Source organism: Siniperca chuatsi, linkage group LG6 (assembly GCF_020085105.1).
Source record: "Siniperca chuatsi isolate FFG_IHB_CAS linkage group LG6, ASM2008510v1, whole genome shotgun sequence".
Lineage (NCBI taxonomy): Eukaryota > Metazoa > Chordata > Actinopteri > Centrarchiformes > Sinipercidae > Siniperca > Siniperca chuatsi.
The window spans coordinates 19,702,812-19,730,759 of NC_058047.1; the positions used below are offsets into that span (position 1 = coordinate 19,702,812).

At 41.3% G+C, this 27,948-nt stretch overlaps 1 protein-coding gene across 2 annotated transcripts; it reads right to left on the reverse strand.

Moving 5' to 3' along the window:
- Positions 1-27,948, reverse strand: colgalt2b (collagen beta(1-O)galactosyltransferase 2b). Of its 2 annotated transcripts, XM_044200125.1 has the most exons (13): positions 27,842-27,948; positions 24,350-24,618; positions 10,275-10,385; positions 10,002-10,119; positions 9,192-9,326; positions 8,896-9,100; positions 7,656-7,775; positions 7,208-7,281; positions 6,766-6,872; positions 6,061-6,193; positions 5,313-5,440; positions 5,014-5,220; positions 1-1,272 (listed from the first exon to the last, which is right to left on the reverse strand). In XM_044200125.1, exons 2-13 carry the CDS (start codon positions 24,583-24,585, stop codon positions 999-1,001), a joined length of 1,848 nt encoding a protein of 615 aa, XP_044056060.1. In that variant the 5' UTR covers positions 24,586-24,618; positions 27,842-27,948; the 3' UTR covers positions 1-998. The 2 variants fall into 2 exon arrangements, with proteins under 2 accessions (XP_044056060.1, XP_044056059.1); XM_044200124.1 differs by lacking the exon at positions 27,842-27,948 and having other exon boundaries at positions 24,350-24,703.

The following is a 27,948-nucleotide window of genomic DNA, read 5'->3' on the forward strand; positions in this document are numbered from 1 at the left end:
TAGAGAAGTTGTTTTATTGGTTCAGCCCAGCACCAGAAGTGAACGAAGAACAGCCTGTGTTGAGGACATGAATAATTCAGTAATCCAGTTTTTCAAAAATATTTAACACATATAAATCCTGAAAGCAGGAGTCTGAAGTGGACAGAATTACATATCATACATCCTACAGGCTCCATGTAATGTATGACTGATGCGCTGAAATGCTAACTAGCAGGACCAGCCCGCTGTGCAGTGAGATATCTGCAATGACAGAAACACTGAGCCTAATAACATCCATTACTGCCATGCTGCCTGGCAAAGAAGGGCTGTACTCTCACTGTGTGTTTGTGTGTGTGTGTGTGTGTCTGACATCATCTGAAGCAGTGACACTCTTGAGAACGATATGTCAGCCTACCTCCTCCCACACATGCTCAGTTCTGTAAACACATGCATATGTCTACGCAGTTTCACACACACACTTAATTGCTGTTTTCAGACAGCTTTAAGATTCCTTTATTCCTCGGCTGTCCATTAAAAAAAACTCTTTTTAAATAACAATAATCTTTTTAAACAATACAAACAAAATTGATTTGTAAGAATGTTTTTTTTTCTTCCATGTCCTGCAAATAATGTTAGCTGTCTTCCATGTGTTGCTTAAGTTTTCTCAGGCCTTAACCGTCTCCACATGCCCAGAGGAGGCACATGGGGAAAAAATAAAGCTTTTATCAAAGGCCTGCTGGCCCTCGTCCCATATTCTGCTCTTCTTCCTCTCCTCAGTGTCCCTTCATCAGGCAGCAGAGTAGACTGACATCTTAACTCTGCTTTTATCCATTTGGACACCTGTGTGTGTGTCTGTGTGTGTGTGTGTGTGTGTGTGTGTGTGTGTGAATGAATGTACAGTATGTCAGCTTGTAGTTCAAGTGTCTTTTCAAGTGTGTGTACACATGACATTCACTGTGTGTACACGGCATAGTAAACAGTAAACATGAGTCTTTCTCTCCAGGTCTCAGGTCTCTGTATCAGAGTTCATCCCGTGAGGCTCGAGCTGCAGGAGGCGGTGAGTCTCCAGTGACGCTGTTCTGTGCCACAGGGCGGATGCTGCCCTGTTGGGCCGTCTTGCGGGCGTGCTGCCGGTCCCAGTCCGTGGCCACAGCCTCGTCGTCCCAGATGGTGGAGGTCTCCGTGTCGCTGATGTAGCCTGGCTCTCCGGTGTAGTGGGTGGGATAGATGAGCAGCGGCTCCACGGAGAAGGCCTTCAGGTCCCGTGGCTCAAAGTGAGACATGTACTCAGTGCTGAGAAGGATGAGGGACAGATGAGGGGGAAAGGGAAACAAAGAAGTATAAGAGATGTTATGGACACAGGGAGCAATATGATGGTGATTATGATAGTAATGATAATTGATCAATTATTTCAGTCATAAGATGTTAGAAAAATTGCTATAACAATTTCCCAGAGCCCAAAGTGATGTCTTGAGCTGTCCAAAATGGTATAAAACCCAAGATATTCAGTTTACAGTAATAAAAAACAGTGAATGTAAGGCACGATTGCTTGATAAATGACACACTTACGTCAAGGAATTGACCGTTCATAGCAAATGGTTACACAGTTAGATTTGATGGAAAAGGCTCTGCTGTTTGAAGGACCTCTCAATGAATATGAGCAGCAGCAAGGAAGATTCTTGGAGAACTCTTAATAAACATAGATGAACATTACATTTGAGTTAAATCAACACCAAAAATATAGCATATAAGGAGAAGGTTGGGGAGGTGGGGGGAGCAAACAGTGTTGGAATGAACGTATCAGGTTTTGATGGTGCCATACACCTGCATAAATATGATTGGCTGTTACTAGTCAGCTGTTAGTCACAGTTGTGAATGAGCCTGTGATTGTGACAGCTGATGCCAGTTAGCTAATGCAAATGCAACTTCAGTTCTCGGCCGTGTTATGTGAGTGACTGATGTCACCAGGCTGAACTAACACTATGCTCCAATCAATTATAAAAATACTTGTCAGTTACTTTTCAACCAACTTACCAATTTGTCAACCAATTGTTTTTACAGTAATAATGATGAGGGATTAATCAGGAAGAAATCAGTCTCCCAATAGGAAGCTTCACACACTGGCAACCCCACATAGCAGCAAAGAGGCTGCTTCATGTTTTACTTCAGTGCCTATACAGTAAAAAATATTGAAATGTGATTAGAAATGTGATGTCAGCCACCAACATGATGACCAACTCACCCTGTCAGCCTGGCAGAAAGCCATCACACTGCTTTATAGAGGCTTTATACCAAAAGGAAGAGAAAGGAAGGCCAAACAAGGACAGAGTGCTCACTCATTGCTGTTTACATGACATTTTGCAACACTTCTGACACATCATATCATGTTAACTGGAAGTTCTGGTGTCCATACTCAATATACTTTAATTTTACCACAGACAGCAAATTTACAGGATATCAAATAGGGGAACAGGATACTCTTTTCTACTGCAGTTTAGGCATAATAGGAATGTTTTTATTACTAACAGTGGTGGAAGAATTCAGTCTTTAGATCCACTTAAGTAAAGTTGAAATTGGTTTAGATGGAGCTAATTGAACTAATTTATAGTGTTGAATAGTTTTATCTATAACAATACTTCATATTTTATATGCTGAAACACATGTTTTATAGGTGCTATTTAAGTTGAAAAGTAACTAATGTCTATAGCTGTCAGAGAATGAAAAGCACATTTTTTCTTCTGAAATGTAGCAGAATTAGAGCTGAAACCAATTATCATTTAATCAATCAACAAAGTTAATCAGCAACTATTCTGATAATTGTTTCAGTTATTTTTCAAGCAAAAAATGTCAAACACTGAATAAAGTTAAGTCCCTGCAGGGTGTTAATAATGAATGCCAGAAACAAACAGCTTTTCAAATGAGAGGATTTGATGCTTTTCTTTATGATAGTAAACTGAAGATATTTGGGTTTTGGACAGTTGGTCAGACAAAACAAGCAATTTGAAGACGTCACCTTGGGTTCTGGAATTTAAAATGGGCATTTTCCACTGTTTTCTTATGTTTTCTAGACCAAACGAGAAAATCATCAGCAGATTAATTAATAATGAAAACAAAAGTGGGTTGCAAGTATTAAGTGCCAAAAAATGAAAATACTGGTACTCAAGTGCAAGCACCTCAAAATTGCATTTAAGTACAGCAGTTGAGTAAATGTACTGTAAAGGTATAAAATCGGAAAAACATTTAATCCCAGCAGCATCTTCATGTCATGTGAACTATCATCTCTATTGTGTCACACTATAAACAGCACAAAACTCTGCTATCAGTCATCATCAACCTGCAGCAGGGTCAGAGGGAGGAATGAGGGCAGTTTGGGTGTGACACGTCAGCGAGGCGGAGTCACACTCGTGCAGATAGAGGTCACCACAGAGTTCAAATCCCTGCTGTCCAATCGCCTGTTTAAAGCCTGTCAGCACTCCACGAGGACAGTGAAACCCTAGACCTTTAATAGAGCTCAAAGGAGCTGACCTGCTGCAACAAACACACACACACACGTAATTTTTTCACTGAGTTTACTGTCATGTATTTCTCTTGCTGCTGTTTATGTGTGTTTTTGAGCAAAAACTATGTTATAAAGAAAAAGGGAAAGGAGTCTCACCTTCCTCCCCCTAAATATCTGACATAATATCCACAATTTAAACAGAGCACCTAATCCCCTGCTGTTAATTTACGTAATAAACACATTTTACATATTTTCCCTGCTGCCTTTCCGCATTTCTGTCCATATTTCCCATTTCTTAAACTTTTAAACATACTCAGCTTCTCTCACTGTTGAATACACACACAGTGTATTCACTAGTAATCTATACACTGCATACTGGACACACATCTCCATGTATTTATATAGTAACACACACACACTCACACAGTGTCCATCTCTACCCCACCCCCACGCTCAGGCCTCTATCAATGGGAATCCTGTCCCCTTCTCCAACCAGCAGGAAGAGCTACACTGGCCCACATTCCTCAAAGAGAGAGAAGGAAGGGGGAGGAGAAGCGGGTGACAGGCAGGGTGTAGGTGTTCAAAACATTCTAGCCTGTTGAGGAGAGTGAGGGAATGTTAAAAGAAGTTTTAAAAAAAATAAGAGAGAAAAAGAAATGAAGGATGAGAGGAGAGGATAAGAGATAATTACTATACAGTAGGTCAGGAAAGGGCTGACTTGAAGAGTAAAAGGTAGAAAATGGGAAGGAGAGAGGAGGTGGCGGAGAGCAGGGCACAGCAGGAATCCCCAAGGAGAAAAGAAACAGAAAAGCAGGCATTGTGTGTCCTTTGCAAGGCACCGTACCCACTGAACCCCAAGAGCAATCCATGCCCTGTGTGTGAGGGAGCACAGAAGAAGAAGAAGGGGGTGGGGTGCTGGAAAGGGGAAAAAAAGAGTTGAGATAATCAGGGGGATGAGAGACGTAGAGACATATAAGGAACATAACTTGAAGTTGAACTGAACGGAGGTTGTGGTCTACTGCCAGAGAACAAACTAGAAAACTACACACTATCCCACAGTCTCAACCAGACACGAACATGCATGTTTTTGTCTATGTATAGATAATTACTATACAGTAGGTCCTTTAGTATTTCTGCACTGGTTTATTGCCCTCAAGTCTGTTTTTGTGCATGCAAAGGATCCATGCATGCCTAAATACACTGTCTGTGTACTTAGTTTATTTAGCTTTTACTTTTGCATCTGCATGTTTATTCTGAACGTGGATTACCTGATATGTTCTTATGTAAGAGTGCGATCATCTATTTGTGGTCCTCAGTAAATATTTGTCTGTCTGTTCATAAACCAGACCGTCTAAAAAGGGTCTTTCTGTCTGTGTTTGTGAACATTATACAGAAATACTTCTTTCTGTAGCTTTGTGGTTTTCTATAAATAAAACTCCATGCCTTTGTATCGAGTGTGCATGCTATTCCTATTATGTTAAGTGTATTGCATTTATACAGCACTGTCATTTTAAATCAATCAAGTAAATACTGACTTAGGGTGTTTGTTGAACATGACGGGCAGGAACTCGTCAACAGGCAGCATCCTTGTGAAGGGTTCGGCAGCCAGTAACTTCCTGGCTCCTTGCTGTGACAGCGCATAGCCAAGTGTCCAGTAGGAGTAGTCAGCCTCAACCAGGTTGTTTACACCATCCACAGACTGCTCCGGCTGCTGCACCTGCATACGCTTACGCCCCACGTAGCTAGAGCAGAGACAGGAAGAGTGTGTTGACACATTCATTTGAAATAAATAAACTGTGAGGGTGTGTGTGGATGGCTGGGTGGGTGTTCTTACATGAGGTCCCAGTCCAGCTGGGCTTTGTCTATGTCATCCATTATGGCCTGGAGCCGTCGTTTAAACCTGGGCTCAAACCTCACGTCGTCCTCTAAAACAAGAACACTCTGGAGACCACGCTCCAACACCTGTAGTCAGAGAGTACAAACACTCAAGTTAAAATGAAAGAATAACAGCTGTGGTTTTGCCAGACTGTCCCTCTCTTTTACATTATCCTGGTGATGATTGTGGTGTGCTTACTTATCTTATCTATAATATGCATTGCATAATTATGACAAGAAATGCAAACTAGAGGTAGGCAGACAGACAGAGAGACTCTCTGTTGAACCTCCTGAACCCAAGTATTTTAAATGCCCTGAAAAACAATTTCTGGTATTTAGCTTCTTACTATAAAGGGGCTAAATGACTGTACACCCACTTTTTTTTGTTTGCTCCATTTCCAGTTTTGTCTTTTAACTTCCGGTCGCTATCGCCAGCTACAGTAAACTCAAGTCAAAAAAGTCAATGTGACACATTCCCACTTCCAAGTTGGAGCAATTCCTTGTTGCTGAACCTCATAAGGTCAATAGAACATTAGCAAAACATGTGTGCTTCTTTAGTTTTCTGCCTTTACATGCATATTTATTTTCAGGCAACCCGTAACCTGGAGTCAGTTTGGTTTCCTGTTGAAGGACACTTCAGCAGGTTGGATCTGTGCTGTCATGAACCTTCTTCCCCATTTTAGTGCGTTACTCTTCTCTGCTCTCACCTGTATCCATATAGAGTGATGGCTGAGGAAGCAACCAATCTCCCCTCGGGTCAGGACTCGGCCAGAGTAAGGGTCCTTGTAGCGCGGCATCATCTCTATTCCCAACGCCTGCAGCTGGGACGTATTGAGAGCCCTGAGAGAGAGGGAGAAACGGGATGTAGGAATAGTTGTGGGAAAAAGAGGGAATTTCTTATAACTACACTTGTCATTATGCAGCTGAGTCTGTCATCAGTGAAAACAGCTTTACTGCAAAACACAGCAAAGTCAGACTCAGCGAGTTGCAACAAGTAATACATTTTTCCAGACAAACAAAGGCTGGAAGATGGATTAGGATTACTTGCACATTCTCAACAGGGGATTAAAGTAAGCACTGAGGAGGGAAAGCAAGTCAAGCATATTGCTACAAACACCAAATCTCTGTTTAGACAGGATGTTTGGATATAAATGTCAGAAAAAGTAGCGACAGACGGGAGACAGAAAACTGGGCATCATCATCTTTTCTGATTCTGATTCTGATTCTTAGCTGACGTTCAGGAAGCACAGTTCAGATGTCTTAGGTGGAAAAATCTTTCTTTTGTTGTGATGCAGAATAAACTAAACTTCAAAAAGACTATCACAGAGAGTGTGAGGAGATTTCTTTCAGGATTAAATCAGCCTTCGGGTCAGTTTACCGAGTGAATGCAGGGCTGTGTGTTTGTGACCTACTTGCCGTCCACTGCGTCTGTCAGCGTGGCATGTAGACCCAGCGAAGCCATTGTTTTCAACATCCTGGTTCTTCTGTCCAGCCGACGCTTCAGGTTGATCAGGAAAATCTAAACATTTAAACAGAAAAAATTCATTTAAGTGAAAACATTTTCCTTTGCTATGAAACCTCATTCTGTAAGTATTCCTAATGTTTTTCTAGTATGTTTTTTTGCTCAGTGTCACTGTTTCTCTTTGTAGAATAAGAGATGCATAACGCAAAGAAACAGAGGACAGATAAAACAGAAGTTAGGGTCAGGAAGTAGAAGAACATGGAGACACAAGGAAAGGAGAGAAACCGCTAGAAAAACAGGAAGTACAAGTTGCTGATAAACAGTAAATATACAGAGAGACAAGTTGAAGAGCTCCTGTTCCTCCAGACAGAGCCAGCACACTCATAACTCACTTTATCAAAGCCTATTGTGTCCTGCAGTGATGGCGGAGAGTACAGGTGCTCAGAGGGCTCAATGTCGTGGTCAACTGTTGACAGAGAGAAAAAGGAGGCGAAAGGTTATGACAGCAAAAACAGGATTAGAAAATGACTAAATTTCCTCTGGACTATGGTGGTTTATTTAATTTGGTTTATTTAAAATCTGAGATAAGAGCAGTGAAGGAGAGGGAGAGAAAGTGAGAGGGAGGTGGGGGGTTGAAAAAACAGAGAGAGACAGTACGGAGGAGCGGGATTAAAGCAAAGAGGGTTGACAGGATGCAATCAAGAAGGGTCGCGGAGGTCAAGAATTAGAAGAAGCAAACCTGAGAAGTGAAGTAATCAAGGAGTGACAGATAGTAAAGTCAAAACAGCTTGAAAGTGTGTGTGTGTGTGTGTGTACGTGTGTGTGTGTGTGTGAACTCACTCAAAGCCTCCGTGATGGTGTGTATGAAACTCTCGCTTTCATCTTCCACATTCTGCTGTGCTTTGAGAGGGACGGGCAGGAAACCGTAGTGTTCTCTGTTACACACGTACATTTGCACACCTGGAACACACACACATTTACACAGGTCAGGATTCTGTAAATACAACCTCTTGCCCCAAACATTTCAAATAAACATGCAAATTAGACCATAGTCCTCATACCTCGTACCGCATGCACGAGTGTCACACTAGAGAGACTAGAGAGTCTGCATGCTACTAAAAAACCCATAAAAACTCCCACAACAAATAAACTGCTTGAAGTTCCTTAAAGTGTTATTGTTATGCATGAAGCTTATCCAGTAAATGAAGGAGGGATATGCTTAGGGGACCTTTTTGCCATCTCTTTTTCATTGAAATAAATTGCTGATGCTCTATGAGGGATCAAACACGCTATGTTGCAAGAAACTTATATTATCAAGACAAACAACTATATCAGTGTGTCTGTCCCCTCTTTTGTAGCATTAACAAAATGTGTTGCAATAACCTTCACTATTATTATTAAGAGGTCTCAATTTGTGAATATACTGTGTTTATTTAATTGTAAGAAACAGCCATCATTTTTACATAAAATATAAATTGTTTTATTGCTAATGAATTCAACATTTTATTTGTAAGAAGACTGCACTCTTTCAAAAGTTAAATATTCTCACTTTAATGCTGTATATTTACATTACTTATTATATATAATATATATATTTACATATTTACATACAAATTTGTGAGATGGAAGAAACCATGTGTCTGTGAGTGTCTTTGTGTTTGCATATCTGTTAGTGTTTGTGTGAATGCTTTTATGTGTTTACTTTTCAGTTGGTTAATGCCACATACTCTTGTTGTCTATGAAATGGAAAACTTAATGGTTCTGTTTGTTCCCTACGGATGATTACTCGCATCAAACACAGAAATCTACAAAAATGTTGTTGCACACTTACAAACAGTCCATTTTTCTCTGCTTTCACTCATCTGCCTTAATCTGACACATGTGCATAAAACCAATAAAAAGCCCTCAGTGATGTACATCAGTACGCACATGCAGATTAAAAACCAGTTCGCAATCGACTACTAATGACTCAGTGAAGTCACTGACAGTCCTCAGTTCATCAAAGCGAAGCTGTCATGTGAGATTTTCAGCCCTGCCACAAATGTAGTACTTGTGTTGCGAGTTGAGTTTTCAAACTGACCTGCTTGACGTGCCGAGAAAGCAAACACCATGATGTCATCAAAAGCCCAGCTGTAGTCCGGGTGAGGAGGGTGGAAGGCCAGGTCTCTGCTGGATTCACGACGCAGGTCTAATAAGAAGGTGCTGTGCACCATGGGAACAGGGAAACAGCCGAGCCGCTTCCACTCCCTGATCGGCTGGTAGTCTGGGGTTCGCTTATAGTAACCCTGACGGAGAGGAGGGTGATGAACACCAGGTTCAGGTAAGAAATCTAGCTGAGTGGATGAACAGATGTATGAACTGAAGTCCAAACTGTACCTGTGGGGTGATGCCACACCAGAAGTTGGAGTAGAGCGAACGAGACTCTAACATGGGAGCCACCACGGTCAAGTTTTCAGCCATCAGCAGGTTCAGCACACGGGGGTTGGTCAACAGGTTGTCACTGTCTACAAACTAAAGAGGGGACAGGGTCTGAGTGTACAAGTGGACTGAATCAGAGAGCTTGTGGTTTATTAAACATATCCCTTGTATCTAATCAAAAATAACCTAAACTAAGAAAAAATTATTCTAATCAAGATGAGTGACATTCATTTACTCTTGTTTGGCTGCACCAGGAAATTCTTTAAACACAAATTACAAATATCACTATTAGATATATTTTTTGTCAGTTACAAATCTGAAAAATCACTTTATGTTCCCAGTTCTAAAACTAACTGACGCATAGTGTTAGTTCAGGCAGAGCACTGACATCGTTTCAGCTGTTTCATTCATGCGTCACAATCACTGGCTCCTTTCGCCAGCTGTGTGGCAATCAGCTGACTAGTAATGTCCAATCATATTGATGCAGGTGTACAGCGTGGCCATTACAACCAGACACTTGTCACTATTACTCTGCTGATACGCTCATCCCAACGCTGTTTGCTCCCTCCACCTGCTCAATCTCCTCCTTATGTGCTACATGTTTGGTATTGTTTATTTACCTTTAATTAAAACGTATTGTTCATGTATGAGTTTATTTACGGGGTATTAGTTCTATAAGCAGAGTCCATTTGCTTTAAATGGTTACTTGCTTGACGTGTCTCTGACTGAATTATTGCATATTTATCATAAGATAAAATATTATCTTACTAGTATGTAGTCAGCCCATCGTTCCCTGGCAGCCTTCAGCGCCGCCTGTCTCAGCTTCATCACATGGTTGAACCTCGAAGGAGGCCAGTGCTTTGGACCCCACTCATCTGTGTAGGACCTGATACAGAGATAAAAGGTAGTTAATTGGTCTAAACCATCCTATTAGAAAACACTAGTGATGTGAGACAACCACAATAAATCAAGGATAGAATCCAAGTCTGAATTACTTTGAATAGATGCTAATAAATGATTCCTGTGGAAACCATGACTCACTTTGGCTCCTCCATGGGTCTCCATTCCACGTAGTGGTAGACACTCTGGGCTCCCTTCAGCCATTCTCTCAGCATGGCAGTGGTGTTGTCCATATTGTGGTCTGTTGCTGCCCTGAAACACCAACACAGACAACACGGGATGTCATTCAAATGAAGCAAACTCCTGACCATCCATCCCATGACAGAACAGCCACAGACACGCTGCCTTTTCAAGTGCATCTGCTAAACACTCCCTGTTCAGAAACAAGCCTCTTGGCATGTCAGGACTGTTTTCAGGGATGAGACACAAAATAAGAGGATGTGAAGCTGAAACATAACGCAGAAAGCTGCAAACTGTCATTAGCCTGAGGTAACAGGGAAGAGGTTGTGACATTCAGACAGCATGTTATGGAAGAAGACGTTCAGGCTTCCAGATTTGTCTAATTACTGTCTGATGTTACAACAGGCAGCCTCAGTGTTGCAAAGCATCCTTACTGCCCAATTAACTGCACTGCTGGAGCACGGACAAAGTTTGAGGAGTCAAAGTGCATACAGACTTTATTTCGAGGCACTCTGGGTAATACCAAGCATATGTTAATACAATTCTAGAGACAAGCTGCCACTTTTCTAACTATTTCGGTTAACTCAACCTGACGGTATATTTGACTTAATCTGAATGTGAATATTGATGTAACTTGACACAGAAATATTGCACAGACAGACATAACACCAGTGTACACACACACACTCATACCTGTAAGCAAATGATGTCAGTGTAAAATTTAGCACAGTTGCAGCTGCTTGTTTGTCACTCCTGTGGTTTGCATCGCTGTTTCTTCCCAGAGATTTCCACTTCAGCTCCCAGAGCTGACTCAAGAGAAGACAGTGTATGTGTCTGTGTGTGTATATATAAATCTGTGCAAGAGAAATTAAAACTGTAAAACCCTGTATCACTGCGCAGTTTGCTATCACTTCTACACATTTGAGTTTCAGAAAAATAAATATCACCTGGCTTTGCATTTAAATTGCCCTTTAAAGAGGAAAGGTCAACAGAATGTGAGGCAGAGGCCTGTACTCGAATGTGTGCATACACAGACACACACTTAGTGAGATGGAGTTTTCCACTTGCTGTAATATTCCTTGCTGTACTCTCTCCAAAATCGCACCCAATTTTAGTCTGGCTGGACAGAGTTAGAAACACACACATACACACACACACTTGTGCCTGTGTCCTCGTATTTTCAGTAAGTACACTGTCAACATAGAAGATAACAGTGTTGACGCTCTTCATTTACCCACATTTAGCACAAATAGCAATACAGAAACACCTGTTTTCACACAGGTGCTTATATCATTACACAAACACACACAGAAATCACACAGAAACGTGCACAGTCTTGCATTACACACATGGATTAGTCAGAAAGAGGTAGAGCTCTCTTGCGTTTGGAATTTCAATCATCTTCAGTCAGACAGATAAATAGCTCATCAGACAGACCCAGCAGCTGGAGAAGGGCCATACGCCTGAGGGAGACACAGTGGTCAATAATTTTAATCGTGTGTGTGTGTTTCATGTTCTTATATCCCGGTGGGGACTTTAACCTGAATGCACACTAACCCATGGGGACTTGTGTCACCGTGGGGAACTCAATTTTTGTCCCCATGGGTAGAGACTGCTTTTTGAGGGTTAAGACTTGGTTAAGGTTAGGGCAAGGGGCTAGAGAAAGCATTATGTCAATGACTGTCCACCATGGGGATAGTGTGTGTGTGTGTGTGTGTGTGTGTGTGTGTGTGTGTGTGTGTGTGTGTGTGTGTGTGTGTGTGTGTGTGTGTGCGCGTGCCTACACTTGCAGATGTGACTAAACATAAGGACGTCCATTTTTGTGTCCTGGGAATGTTGGTTAAACAGCTGTGTGACTGGTGATTTATCTGTTGCACAAGTGGTGGTTTATAATTTTAAATGTATCTGTCTGAGTGTGTGTAAAAAGTAAAAAACGTGTGTATGCAAGCACATGCATGTGTGTATTAGTGGATAACTGCCCATGAGAGTAATAAAGGAGGAAGCCTTGATGACTAGCTGTTGTTTTTTTTATTGTAGGCTAGAAACACACTGAAACATCTGACTCATTGGTAATGAGTAGATGTGCACACATATTTACATGCTTTGTCAACTGCTAAACTGCACATCGCTGGAGGAAATAAACGTGTTCCTACACACCATCTTCCAATGAGAGACACAGCTCCAGGCACGGATTTAAAAGGAGGGAACTTCTGGGGAAGTAAAGTATACATTGTACACAGTATGTGGGAACATACAGTACTGTATATACAAGAGTATGTTTATGGGTATATGAAACAGCAAGGAGGAGTGTGAGATAACGGGGACAGAGGGGTTGAAAGAGAGGAAAAGAAAAGGGGATGTGTGTTTGCATCACTTTATTTTACTGCTAAACATAAACTGAAAATATGCAGAATTGTTCTAAAACGTCCTCATCAATAAAGAATGAACATTTTGGTGAATTCCTCACAGAGCTCATTAAAACCCTTCCAACCCTATAAATGAGCGGACTAACTTTGTTTTACAGATATCACATTCAAATGCTAATGATGCTCTTTTCTTTGGCTCACAAAATCAGAAGGAACATAAATCTCCTTTTTTTTAGCCTTTTTACAGGCTCTTCTTGGCAGGACATACACTTCCTGTGTCCAGGTAATCATTCGGCAAAGGTTGAAGGTTGTCTACAAAAGAGTAGAAAATTCTATGTCTTAGGAATGGTTAAAAAAATAAATGTGAGAACAATTGCTTCAATAAATATGCAGATTTTGCCAATAAAAGAGGAGCATTACCTTAACTGCGTTATGAAGCTTTTCACCACATGAATAAACATATACTGTACACGCATATCACAAGTAAGTACAAAATGCATCTATTGAGGATGATACATTTAGTGTTAGGGTTGCTTACTGGACCTTCACAAGCACATCCTACAAACCCATCCCTCCCACTGCCCCGCCCCTCTTCATGACTGTTGAGTACACTGTGATTTTTCACTACCAACATTACATCTTAGTATGCCTTATAATTTCTGGATATGTGAAACTTAGTGATGTATACATCAAGGCAACACATGCACACAGTGTTTTTGTTCATGGGTCTGCTACACATTTGATCAGGGAAAGCAAAGACAAGAAAACGAGCCTGGATTAAAGTCATCCTCGCCTTTAGATGTACCTCATTTTGTGCTTTCTATTATTTCAATGTGGCTTCCTCTCCTCCATCTCATTTTATTTTAGACATGTGTGCCTTCTTCAGGGGGCAACTATGTGATCCTTCTCCTCAATTTCCTCTACCTTCAGGCAAGATAAGCCACTACAGCTCTACAGCTGAACTGTACTGTATTGTGACCTCAGCGCCAAGTCAAAGAGCCTTTGCAGTTTTTGCCAAATACTTCAATTGTGCTGATGTCTCTGAAACTACAGGATTAAGAATATTTTGTCCATCTGACTATGGGGACACATCTACACACAGCTGGCAACATTTCATGGATGTCTGTCACAATATTCAAATGAAGATACAAGGTGATAGTATGCATCTCTGCATATTATACACAGATACAATAATCTGGGCTCTTGGGCTTTTATCCCCCTCCTCATCCCTCCACACCTTTATATCTCTCTCTTTCTTGCCTTGTGCTACGTCTCCTCATTCCTGTTTCAAAGTTTACAGTGAGCTGCAGCCTCATTATTCTGCTGCCTGCAGCGTTGGTGTTAGGCTTCCTGTCCCCTTTTCTGTCTTTATGATCAGCATCTGGACAACACATGCTTCCCCAGGCCTCACCTACACATCACACCCTCACTCCCTCTCTCTATCGTTTCATAAGATGTCCATTTATTTCTTCTCTCGTTACCTAATCTCAGTGCACTAGGCCATCTGTCCTTTCACCTACTTACATGCAACATTCCCTCGTGTCATCTCTAGACCCTCTTTTGTACATCTCAAAGCATCCACATATTACACCTGTCCTTAATCAGTGCTGAAGCAGCTAGTGCACAGTGTACAACATATCGTCAGAGCAGATATAATAGCAAATTGGAAGACAAAACATGTTTCTGGTTTGTATGATATCCTATGAAAAGGTCAAATTCTTGTATCACATTTTATGAAAAGTAATAGCCATATTATTTATTATATTACCACGAATTTGTACATTTGCTAAAAGTTTCTAAATTGCTGGGAAACCTATGTGGTTTGGTCCGATTGCACTGCAGCAATTATACAGTAAAATGTAGTAATACGTTGGTCCCAGCTGCGTCTGTATCACCTAACGTGACGATTATCAACCCACTTCACCACTCTCTCTCTGGCTCTCTCCCTCCCACTTATTGGGGATACCCACAGCAGGAGTGTGTCAGGTAACAGGGAGTGTGTCGAAGGTTGACATCTGGCCTTAAACACAGAGGCTTGTCTCTGAGACTGGTCCTTTTAGGTAAACACAGATCTGAAAGGCTCCAGCAGACCAGTGTCAGCTGACTGTTGATTAAATAAACTCTCTAATATCCCTGCCAATAATGACTGGGTGCTGCATATAATTAAGAAGCAAGAATGCCTCTTTCAGACCTGAGCGTAGATGCCTTTAAAACATAATAACCATGCTAGCTTGTGTGTGTCTCTGTGTTGACTTTGCAGTATAGACTCTCCTGTGGAGGCTGACGTGGCTGCAGGTCTCTTGATGGTCTAGCGGGGCAAAAGGAGAAAGAGGAGGGGTTAGATGGGTAGAAATATGGAGGGGAAAGGGACAAGAAGAGTGGGAGGGAGGGTGAAAGGGGGGGGTTGGTGAGACGGGACCTCCTGACTGAAATTCCTCATGACTCTCAGGGTCAACAAAAGTAGCCAAGGTTGGCGGGCTTGCACTGAAGTGTAATATTCAGTATTCAGTAAGACTAGGAAAAGATATTTATCATGGTTAAATATTAAAGAATGGCAGTGTTAACTGTTGGTAGGAGACAGGATGAGAAGTCTGGCTTCCAGTGTTGTATGGCCATTCACCACCCCGACCTCTACACTATCACTTTTTGCTGAACACTTGCACTGGAGGTATTTAATTTCGTATGTCAAAAGTGTCGAATATTAATATGCAGCAATTCGCAGGGAGCCTGGGCTGAAACAAGAAATGCTGCAATAATATCTGCAGTCCAGTTGCAGTCAGCCCCTTCTCTTTGGGTGTATAATGAGAAATGGAAACAGGACTCCAATATGGTAACCATTATTTCCAAAAATAAAGCTGTTCCACCAACAAATACACCAAAAAAGTTTTGCTGTCTGTCTGGATTGCTGTTGCAAATCATCCCTTCCCATAGACTTCACATTGCAATGATGTCACACACTTAAAAGTAGCTTTTCTAAGCTCTGGGAAAGTTTTACAAGTATTACATTTTCATGGTTTAAAAATTCATAATACAAAGATTAATTGACCCAATTTGCAGTCCTTGGTGTCCTGTTAACAGTTTTACTGAATTATTCTGTTTGGTAAATGCGTTTTGGGTTGCAGGAGATGTTTTAGTTGCAGTACCGCAGTTGGCCATTGGGCACTGGCACATTGAGCAAGAGTGAGACTGCGCTGCATCCAGTTCTCTTAATACATGCATGCCCTTCCCTCTGGCCCATGGCACCAGGAAAGGCTGCCTTGACCATGAGCTTTTTAGCAATTTGGTTCCAGGATAAACCTGTATCTGAAGGTATGTCACTATATATTGATATATATATATATATATAATGATCTACTTTTGTATGTCTCCAAACTAGTACCTTCAGTTCTGGACCAATTTGGTAAACTCTTTGGATACAAGCTCAGTTCACATAAGAGCAAGCATCTCCAAGTTCATTTCCCTACTCTGTTTGATTTTAGCTGGCAAATGAGGGAAATACCACATCATGTTATGGCACCAAAACCCTGAATAATTGTTCTAAAACACTTGAAGGCTATTTCTTTTTTGACCTTCATGGCAATAATGGGTATTACATTTTTTTTAGTTTTCTTACAGACACAAGTAACTATTTACACTATGTAAACATCCAAAGCAAGTTCAGTCATGCAGTCATAGCAACTCATTATCTGAAACACACTTTGGTTGTGAAAGAGGACAAGAAGAGAGTAAAAGGAAGAGAGAGAGAGAGAAAGTGAGCGAAAACCCAGAAAAGCAGATGGATGAAGTGATGGAGGAACAGAAGGATGTCAGGAAAGAGGGAAGAAAAGAGGGGGGGTAAGGAGGGAACACGGTGGTTAAGCAGTGAAATTGATGACACACAGACAGATGGATGGTGCTAAAATTATATTTCCTCTATGACAACATGAGCACCAGTCTTTCTTATGAATACTCCACTGTTCACAAAAACATAAACTTTACACTTTACCCAAATGATGAACAATGGACCCGTTTCTTCCTCTCTCTCGCTCTCTTTGCGTCTGCCTCTACATCACCTAATCTCGATCCATATCCAGGCCTCTCCCTCTCCAGATGAGAGGGCCCAAACCAAGATACCATTGTGTTTCAGCATTTGCCAACTCTATAATTGCTGTCCTGCCAAGCTTTGACAATACTGCTGGAAGGGGTGCCGGAACACATGGGGCATCTAAGCAAGAATTCACAGTCCGGAGCCAGGAACAACCATTTTCACTCCGGGGAGAGAGAGAGAGAGAGAGAGAGAGAGAGAGAGAGAACTCGAAAAACGCTCAGGGATTGGAAAATCAATTCTCTTTGTTTACTGCCATTGATTGAACAGATATGTTGGGTCTACAGAGAAAACTTTCCCATGAATTCTTGCTAAAGGGCATAGAGGATGGGGCTGAACTGTTGGCAGGTACAACATCAGCTGCATCCCTTCAGCTTTACAGAGAGTTTGCTGGTTGAAGCTCAGTGAAGGGCTGGCAAAGATTAGGCTCTGAAGTCATTGTGTTTGGAAAATGGACATTGGGCCACATAGTAATTTCTGCTAATAACACCCCATCATTATGTGTGAAATTTCTTTATTTCCACAGATACCCTGCAGGTATAAAAAACGTGACTCAGTCCATCTCGAGCTAGACGGAACGCCCATTTCAAAGTGATGTGTCACTAACTATAAGCCATGTGCTAAGTGTGCTCTTCACGCCAGAACAGTAAAAAAACATCAATGAGCCACACCGTTGCACTGCATGACACCCTTCATTGCGATGAACACAGGCACTCTAGTTTATTTTGAGTCAATATCACACATTCACTGTTCTGCTTCTGTAAACACTCACAAGACCACCAAATGTGTATTAATCCATGGCTGAAAATAGTTCCCAACAGATGCACTATTTACTCCAGTTTGATTAACATTTGCAAAAAACGAATGTGCTCTTTTAGGAAATCACTGAGCCTTTTTTAAAGTAAAACTACAAATTTTTGAATTGAGAAGATTTACTTCTTCAGTAGAAAGAAATGGGCTTGTAGCAGAGGGCCGGCAGAAGTTGGAGTAGTATAGCAATATAGTAAAGTACTGAGAGATGGACTAAGACATTATTGGTTTTGGTCTTTTCATGGGATTTGTTGACAGTAAGATTAATATAGAATAACGGCATCATATTGTTTTATTTAGTACTCATTTTATTGTAGTTAGTAACTTCATTTTAAAAAACTGATCAAATTTGGGCACTCACATTTTCAGTGGTGAAATTATACTGTCCAAAGCGACACAAGCGATGTGTCTCAAACGTCACGCATGTTTGATATGGAGGGAACATACTCCAGATGTAGTTGCATCACTCGGGAAAAGCGATGGCTGTCTTTCTCACGGCAGGGTGGCACAAGGTGCCGCCAGATGTGTTCCGACTATTTTATTTGAAGCCATCTGAGTCGTTTCTGCAAATGAGTGGGGGGCCTTAATGTCAAATGTTCTGTAAAATGTTCCAAAATGGTGAGGATATGGGTCGTTATCTACGTTTGTATGAAGTGTGTATGGCATCAGTTTATTATTATGAGCTGCGTTTCTGGAGATTATGTAAACTACCTGAGCAGATGTTAAAATACCTTTGTCAGTTTCCCACGGATTGGATGTGACTGCAGAATACGACTCCTCAGGTGATACTGATTGGGAGGTCAGAGGTGCAAGTTGTGGCCTATTACTCTACACATGGAAGTTCTGGCTCACTGTGGGCCTTATGAGGTAATTAGGGAAGTGAATGGAAAACAGGGGCTGAGCCGGAGGAGCATAGCAGAAACAAACACCCATTATGTGTGTAACAGCATTCAAACACACAGGCATAATGTGAGAAGAGACACACATGATTGCACATTTATACCCATACTTGCACCAGAACATTGAAGACAATCAAACACATTCCTTTTAGTACAGAGTGCCAATACTGTGATCTAATGGATATAGACATACACCAAAAGCACATGCTGCTAATCATTCACAAATGCCCATGTTGTCAGCACCAGATAACACACAACAGCCTATTTCATCCTGATAATTTATTCCATACAAATGGATAAACTGCTCTCCTAAAATGGCAAAACTCCCTGCGTGACAAAACCAGGAAAAACTTGTGCTCCGCTGGAGTGCTCCCACAGTGGAATGGGGCCTGAGTTAACACACCTGGCACGGGGAAACTCCTAGCAACTATCTAACATCACAAAACTGATAACTTTTTTTTAGCCTGTTTGATTCTTTCCATTTTCTTCCGTTTTAATGTATGTCAGTCAGAGGGAATGAAAACAAGGAACAATAGATCTGCTCAGTAAAGAACAGCTAACAAACCAAAGACACTGACTTCACAAAACCTGATCAATCCATCAGTGTCGTCCACAGACTGTCTGTGAGGCAGGGCCAAGAAACTAAAAGGGGCACCTCTAGCATGCACGTGTGTGGGAGCGGGAGCAGGAGGGGTTCCCCTAGATAATGTATGATATTGATTGTTTTTATCTCATTACCTCCACAGGTCCATAGTGGGTTAGTTGCTGCTCTGTCCGCATGACAGGACACTGAAGACACTTTCTTTTCAACAAAATAAGAAAACGCTGGATTTATAGGATAAAAGCCGCCAGGCAGTGAAAGAACCAGTTTAAATTCTGCATAAATGCACCTGTGGATGTACAGAAAACATGAAGCCTCACTCCCACTATTAGACACTGTGTTTCTTTTTTTTCCCGTATAGCCAATTTTTCAGTTAGTTTTGAACTATTTAAAGTGAAGAAATGTGCTATTTTATGTTATTTCTTCTTCGCAGTTAATTTACAGTGTTCAATTATGTTTAGCAACTTGTCTAAACTTTTAGCTGAGGTGAAGGCATGCAGTCTTGTCAGGATACTTGAATAGAAAATATTATTTAAAGAGGTAAAATGATATTTCCACTTTCACTCTGGCCAGCGGGGGGTTACATTTTTTTCTATGTGTAATCAGTAATTGATTACATTTTCCAAGTAACTTGTCAAACACTAATCATAAGTTGAGGCAGGTTAAACGTGTTTCCTGGACAACTCTGCATTTTCAGTGCTGTTGTCAGTCTAGATTTTGCCCCAAGGTCAAAACAGAGCAGTACTTGAGTAAACCAGAGGGGCACCCAGGCCAAGTAACCAAACGTGCCCCATTAAAAGGGGTTTTAAAAAGTAAAATGTGGCACTTGGTGCAGGAAGGACAGGCCTCTGCAAAGCCCAACACTGCAGTCAGCATAAATCATACTGTCAAAAAGACTTTAACTCAGCATTCAAGTCAAATTTTTTATGGTCCGTTTATTGTTGCGTAACTCTGTGCACTTGTCAAAATATCTTAAATATTGTTTATGTCATGTTACGTCATATGACATGGGGCAAATCATTGCTATCAAATGCTTGAGTGGAGCTGGATCTGGCATGGAGTCTAATAATCTCACATCAATCTCCTTGTGACAAAATCCAGGATACAATTACATAAAAGCTCTCTCAATATCTGACAAACGCTACAGTATACATAGCACATCTGTCACTGAGGTATTCAGCATGTATGTATTTGGGCAGCTTTCTTAACTTATAGAGTCACATCAGACCTTGGGGTGCATCAGGATTCACAGTGGTTGTACCAGTGGTAGTTAACCAGTGGAAAATTCATACCACAAATCCATCCCCATCCCTGCATGGTCTCTGAGTATAAAGTACAAAGAATGTCATAAATATGGAATAAGTGGTTATATGATAAATGAGTAAATAAACAACATGACATTATGAATGTGAGAAAGCCAGTCATGCAGGGAAGGCTGATGATGTCAGTGTTCTGAGATCCTCTTTATGGTTCAGTCTGTCTCTGAAAAGTCCACAAATCATCATCTCAACCCCCAGCTCAGCACCTGGGAAAGCACTCCACCACATGAATACAGCCGGTGGGCAATAAGCAGCAGGCAGCCAGCAACAAGCAGCGTCAGGAGCAGAATAATAGCGGGCTGGCCTAACCTTTAGAGAGAATTGTCTTGTGCATTGTGACTCAGGTGTTAAGACAAACACACAGTTCACTGCTAGTTCACACCCTAGATGGACAACAACATTCAAATTCATATTCTCACCAACTGGCAACTTTCCAATTCATCTGACTTGCATATCTTTCTGGTGAGCGAAGAAACCGGAACACCTGGACAAAACTCATGCAGACACAGGAACAACAAATCAAACCAGCCAGCCAGGTCAGGTTCAAACCCAGAACCCCCTGCTGAACTTGGTTTGACAGTGCACTTTTACACATGAGAGATGAAAATCTCACAAAGACTGTGATGAGAGCTGAGACTTATTTCCTTGATCTATAAATCTGACATTTGCCTGCTGTTGCTTCGGTGATCACACATTTTCCTGACTCATTTCAACTACTGGGTCCTATTGCAAAGCTCAGTCACACTGAGTATGGCTGTTGCTCGGCTTGAAAACAGATTTCTTGAGCTTCCACTGGCCAGATTATACAAAATTAATTCTCTTGTAGTGCCTAACCAACCTGTTAAATGCCCTCTGGGTAATTTCCCAGCATTGTTGACCACCTTCTCTCCGCCCAACCATCCCCCTCTTTCTCTAAATTCCTGCATTCTTTCCTTCTTCAACAGCAGTGTGATAGTCTTTCTCACCGCTCTGCCACTTCTCTGTAAGACCTGCACCCACTTGCTGAGGCAAAACTTCTAAAGGCAGATTTTACTGACCATCCTAACTGTCAGGGTAACTCAGGGGCTGAAGTAATGGGGTGGAGGAGACCTGACCTGGATGATCATTGCAGATTATCCTGTGAAAAGGCTCAAACTGGAAACTTTGGTCCTCCCAACATCCTCAGACCGGCCAAAGCCTGTCTAAATTTTTTGGAAACATACATGACTTTGTCATTTTGCCGGGTTGTTAAGCAGTTTAAGACTCTTTAAGACTGATTTAACACCTGCTCCCATGTAGATTTTCCACTTTTTGTGATTCTCAATGTGACTCTCATATGAAATGGTAATACTAGACTGTCCAGATCATCTCAGGTGGCTGTGAAATTACAAGCTTTTCTACCATGAAGCAAGAAACAATAGAACGCTTTCTAATTTGTACGCATATTTTCGGTGAATTGTCCTGGATCAATGGGAAAATGTTTTAACGATAAATCAGATAAAATATGATCTCTTCAGTTTTTTTCCCGTTATGTATTGTACACTGTATTTGCTCAAGAGCAAAGAGGGATCTTAGTTAACTTTTCTAATTGCAGAACGTCCTCTAACTGTTCATCCCCTTAAGCTTTCTTTATGCTGGTGTCCTGCTGCTGCTGCTGCTACACAATAAAGACAACACTGGTGTCTCTCCTCGTTTATCACCACCCTTATTATATTTAATCATCGACATCCTTCTTCTCTACTCCTCCTTGCTCTGTCTCCCTTGGATTGCATGTTTGAAATGAGTAGAGGGGAGATAAAGAGGAAAAACAATCCTCTGTTCAGCTCAAGCCTGAAGCTCCAGAGAGGAACTAGTGAGAGGAACACTGTATCATCGCACAAAAACTGGAGCTTCACAGCCAGACACTGGAGGTATTATCTGTTTCTTCTTGATAGTTTCCCCAGTTCTTTACATCAGTCTGTCCATGATCTTTCCCGACAAGCTGTGGATAGTATTAAAGTGGAGCAACCTGGCGCTTTACGGGTGAAGATGTGTTTCATATAACCACAAAGTCCTTGGCATGAGTCCAGCTGGGGTCCCTTGTCTCACGTCATCTGTCCCTTCATTCTATTTCCCAAAGATTCTTACCCATCTGTACTGTCGAATAAAGACAAAAATGCCATACTATGTAGTACTAAGTCTTTTACTTCTTCTCTTTAGACGCAATGTTTGGGTTTAAAACTGTAGTTGTCCCGATTGTCGTATTACAATCAATTAGTGCTCTGTAACACACTGTAAAATGCTATAATGTGGATTAATGCTTTTAGCGAGAGTTGAATTACAATTTGGCATTTATTGGGTGGTTTGGCTTCCATGTTGTGCAGCAATAATGGCGACAAAGAGAAACAAAGAGGCACAGTGCTGCATGAGTTATGTTGAGTGAAACGTCATTTTCTTAACCAATTTAGCCACGGAAAGCCAACTGACTTTTTTATACTAGAAAAACCATCACTTTAACAACATTTATGATGTTTTAAGTATTTCAACTTTTTCCAATTGCCACTCTTTTTTTCTTCAAATTTAGAATCTCCACAATAACAAATCAGCACCACATGCTACTGCGTCTCTATTCAGTTCTTATTTTCATTGGATCATTTAATAGCCTCTCAGACAACTCTCATACTGCACACACAATCTTGCCCCGTTTGTGCTATGCTCTTATGTGTTCATCAGAATACTTGTGTGGTAAATAAGGCCACAGTATAGTGGAAAGACTATAGGTTGTGCTGTGGCTGCTGAAACAAAAATGAATTGCTTGAATAAAACAGTCCTGTGTTAGAGGCTTATGTGTGTGTTTACATGTCCTTATTCTCTCATGATAAATTTCTCTGTCAGTGACACTTTGCTGTTACAACAAACATACTTGTGTAACACACAGGACTGATCTGCCTCAAATATACACTGTGATTTTTTTCCTGGCTGCACTGAATGCAGGGCGGTGAGACGCTACTCATAACTGTCCTCTGTCAGTTAAACCACTCACAAAGCCATGTTAGCTCAGTCACTTTGGCACTTTGCTGCAGAGAGAAGGGCCCCTCTCTGTATTGAGTTTCTCCAGTGTGCATGTGTGTGTTTTAGTGAAGGTCTCTGAATTAGAAACAGTCACTCTGCAAACAAAAGTAAGACTTTCAGCAAGGGAAGGGTGGGAAACAAAACAGAAGAATGGGTCTCTGGGAGGCAGACATTGAGGTGAAAGGCCTTTTAAACATCCACCACCAGAGCTGCATGTGATTCTTGAGTCAACCTGCCTTTAGTCAGAAATTTCTCAGATTATGTTTGATTTTCTATGTGATCCAGCAGCCTGCATACCCCGCATGCAGACCATGGCACACACACACATTTTACGCATGTCTTCCCATCTCATTCTGCTCGTATGAGACCAGACAGACAACAGGACCCTACCTGGGGTGAGGCCCCCCTTTCATACCTGCCAGCCCTGCTGTTTTAAAGCCCCGTTTCCGCATGTTTGTGCTGAATCAGACGGAGGGAACCGTGATTAAGGGTTAAGCCTACCCCAGCATACACAGCAGCTCTTTCATCTTCTCCCACAGCGTACAATTTGGATGCCGGCAGACACGCGAGGTAAATGCATCGTAAAACGCAGCAACAGGTCTGCGAGCCATGCTGACAATCTGTTAATTACAATTAACGCGGACACACGCTGCTTTTTATTACAGCATGCTCCACTGCAGATCACTGTCCACACCGTGCACGGTATATACTCCTGGTATATAGCCTGCTCTGAAAATGCACATTTGAAACTATGGGGAAAATGCCTATACCTCTAAAAACTGGCTATGATTTTAAAAAAGTACTCATACTTGCAGATATCTTTTCATAACATTGTTTATAAACGTATTATAAGAGTTTTGTCAGTCAAAAAAGTGAACTCCATCCCACAAATTGCCACTCTTGCATCGCTGTATGCGCGTCTCTCACCAGATCGCTATGCGCTCCTTCGGGTACTCGAGCCTCTCGATGCAGCCCAGGTAATGTGGCAGGCTGTGCGCTGCGTTACGAGCCACAATGGCGATCATAACCTTTGGCTTCAGCAGGGTAGACTCGGCCTTGAGCGGCTCCTGCACCAGCGTCTCCAGCTCCGACACGCCGCCGGGCACCAGAGCGACCAGCAGCGCCCACAGCACAGCGACTCCCACGGCCCCGACCGCCCGCATCTTCGCTTCCAGATTCCGCAGTGAGTCCTGGGACTGAGCGAGAGAGTAGTGTGAGTTAAGGGAGGGAGGGAGCCACGGTGGGAGGGGGAGAGAGGAAGGAAGGTAAAAGAGGGGGATAGGGTGGGTGGAGAGCTTTCCAACTCTTTTACTCCTCCTACACCTCTGCTGATGGCTGCTCCTGCTGCTGGTGTTGAGCCTCTTCCTCCCGCTAATAATAGATTGTGCAGACATGATAAAAACAAAAATGTCTTGTGAACACATCAAGTACTAATGATTCCATTCCTGTACTGGGTGGTAAGTGGATTTTGTGCGTTAGGTGAAGGACACCATGTTCTAAATCACTGCCCATGATGCCTGCCTGCAGCCTGTTAGTTGATCCGTGTCTGTTTTTCCTCCTTAATTCTCCTTCTTCCTGCATGTTTCCTGAGTGTTTCTTTCCTTTTCCACGCCTTCACCCTTGACAGCCTCTTGGATGTTGCAGAGCTGGAGACCATGAAGTCACCAGCTCTGACATCAACCCTCAGCCAGACTGCTGCACTTATTTATTTATTTTTCTTCTGGTGTTATTCTTTCTAGATAAACATATGTACTGACAAAGCTGTAATTCGTTACAGCAGCAAAAGTATATCTGAAATACAAAAAGGCGTTAAACTTTACTTTAATCGCCAATATTTATCATTTATGAGCAGTATAGCAACATATCATACATTCTATAACACATTACAATGTTTATTAATGTAATGTGTTATATTACAGTATATTGTCATTCATTATCTGTTTATATACCAGCATCCAGTTATGGATGCTTCACAGGAGCAGTTAATGTTGTTGACAACCACATCAATAAACACTTTAAAAGGTCTTGTATCTGCTTACAACTACATTATAGTATGTTATAAACCATTTATTAAATGTGTATACTGCTTATAAATGCTAATCAGGGGTTGGGCTAAAATAAGGTGTTACCCAAAAAGGAATGAACACAACAGGTGACCAAAGTGAGAGCTCCAGAGTTGTTTACAAAAACAAAATACACACACAAAAAAAAACCATTCAGAACAGTCCAAAGAAAAACCATGTATCTCCAATTTAGGTGATTTTGCACCTTTTTGAAAAACTGAAGGATTACGTGTTCCTTTATGTGTTAAGAAAATTCTTCTTAAGCTAAATAAATAATTTAAAACCTCATTAGATTAATTTTAAAAGATGTCACAAAGCTGAAAACAAGGCTGATGTTTTGGAGATGCATGGTTTCCACAGTGGCAATATGATATTCCTTAATTATAAGCTTATTTCTTTTTATTTTTGATAAAACATTCAAAGAGATGTTCACCAGATATAGACTGAAAAAATCCTAGCTCTGTGTATGTATACTTGCCTAAGAGATACAGTGAATTAACTTTAATACATTATCAGTGACTTTGTTGTTTGAGCTGACTGCAAAAAATAAGACCATATAATCTAAAATAGGAAGAAATACTTTAAATTGTAACAACCCAAGACCAGTGAGACAATTCAAAAGACAGATGTAAGAGAACACATGGAAACATTTGGAGGAAATATTCTCTTTCCTTCTTGCTGCAGGGAAAAAAGGGGCAATTGTCAGGTCTAAAAGTGTACATTTAAATAAGTTATAACATGAACAGTATCAATGAAAAAAGTTTCTTGCGGACAAAAAAAAAACTTTCAGTGGCATAAAACACTGAACAATCATGGCACCAGAACAAAACATCTAGCAAGTGCATGACAAAAGAAACCAATATGACACCATGACACAAACATTTAACCCAAATGGCACCAAAACACAAACACTCCAACAACTTTCATAACTTTCCACACAAAATCAGACGTTTGCTGTAAATATGTTGAATTGCTATGTAGCGTCTACAGAAAACTGTCCGCAAATATATACCTCCAGTTACAAAAGTTGGCATCCATGCTCTACATGCTATTATAAAATTATACTGTGTGTTCTTATATGATTATAGTAACCTTCTAGTAACCTTTTTTAATTATAGTGCATTCACAGCACAGACGGGCAAAGCCAGCTTGCTTCTGTCCCTGTCTCAACTCAGCTCTGTTTATTTAAGCTATAAGCTATCTCTGCCACCTGGTAATGTTTTCCCTCTTCGTAGAGGTAATGAGAGTACTCTGCCATGTTCTCTGTTGTTGGATGCTCTTAGTCACCACGGATGAGAGACAGACAGAGAGAGAGAGCAATGATTTCAATCTGTCTGAGTAATCTCTTAGCTCCCTCTAGTGCTGTCCTAAAGACAGTTAAGATGCGTAAAACAAAACATGAAGGAAGCTTTCCTACGCACACTTGCCCAAACTTATACCCCCAGACAACACTGAAAATTCGCTGCTAGGGGAAGGTTGGCTGACCTTTTAAACCTGCAGTTTAGCTTTTATTCCTGCACACAGCTGTCTAAAACAAAGGGTCAGAGATTATGGAAGTTTTTTATTGAACTTTATTATTTGTAACCCACAGAAGACAATCCACAAATGTGTACCATGATACACAAATTTCTCATTATCCACAAACATGTATTTTCTTATTTGTGTAAAGTCACAAAAATATAGAGCGATTTGCAAATATGCATAACTTACTCTGTAAATATGTATTTTATTTTCACATAAAAATGTTCTAGATTTTACAAATGTAAATAGTTTCACCACAACAAATACATGTAAAGTGATATTTATGCATTTGTGGATCCACCTGAAACGGGTTTTGCACATTTGTGGATTGCTTCCTGTCAGCCTGCGGGCCACGTGACATTTGTGACTTCCCTCCTGTTTATTTGCGGAGTTTTGTCCAGTTCGTACATAGCAGATCTGTGAAAAGGAATCTGTAAATTGAGGTGCAGTTACTAGCTACACCAGCAGGTGGAGAGATTCCCTCACAGGAGCTGACGGAACTACAGTCTGTAAGCTGCTGGAAGAAGGCCGAACAAGAGTCAGCGTACAACAGGAGAAAACTAGCTAGTTTCTACCAGGAGGGGAAATACAAGGTGGAGCGTCTTTATTTAACCTAAAGGTAGCTGTGGCAGTGGTGCACAAGCTAGCTCACCTTAGATCATTTAGTTCGGGGCCTTGTTTCAGAAAGCGGGTTTAGTGAAAACTAAGGGAAACTCTGGGTTTTCACTTCCAGAAAGAGGTAACTTAAACTCTGGATCAGTTACCATGGTAACTTAAACTCTGGATCAGTTACCATAGTAACTGACTCATTCAGTCCGCATCACAGCACACTCACCTGGAGATGACAATGATGAACCCGATGCTGAATCACGACCTTTAGGTTAAATAAAGACGCTCCACCTTGTATTTCCCCTCCTGGTAGAAACTAGCTAGTTTTCTCCT

Excerpts from the sequence above, each read along its gene's own strand:
- colgalt2b (XM_044200125.1), bottom strand. The coding sequence starts at position 24,585 with ATGCGGGCGGTCGGGGCCGTGGGAGTCGCTGTGCTGTGGGCGCTGCTG. Across the intron at positions 9,101-9,191 it reads GGTGTGGCATCACCCCACAG|GGTTACTATAAGCGAACCCC; the intron begins GTACAGTTTGGA and ends CCTCTCCGTCAG. Across the intron at positions 5,221-5,312 it reads CAGCTGGACTGGGACCTCAT|CTACGTGGGGCGTAAGCGTA; the intron begins GTAAGAACACCC and ends TCTCTGCTCTAG.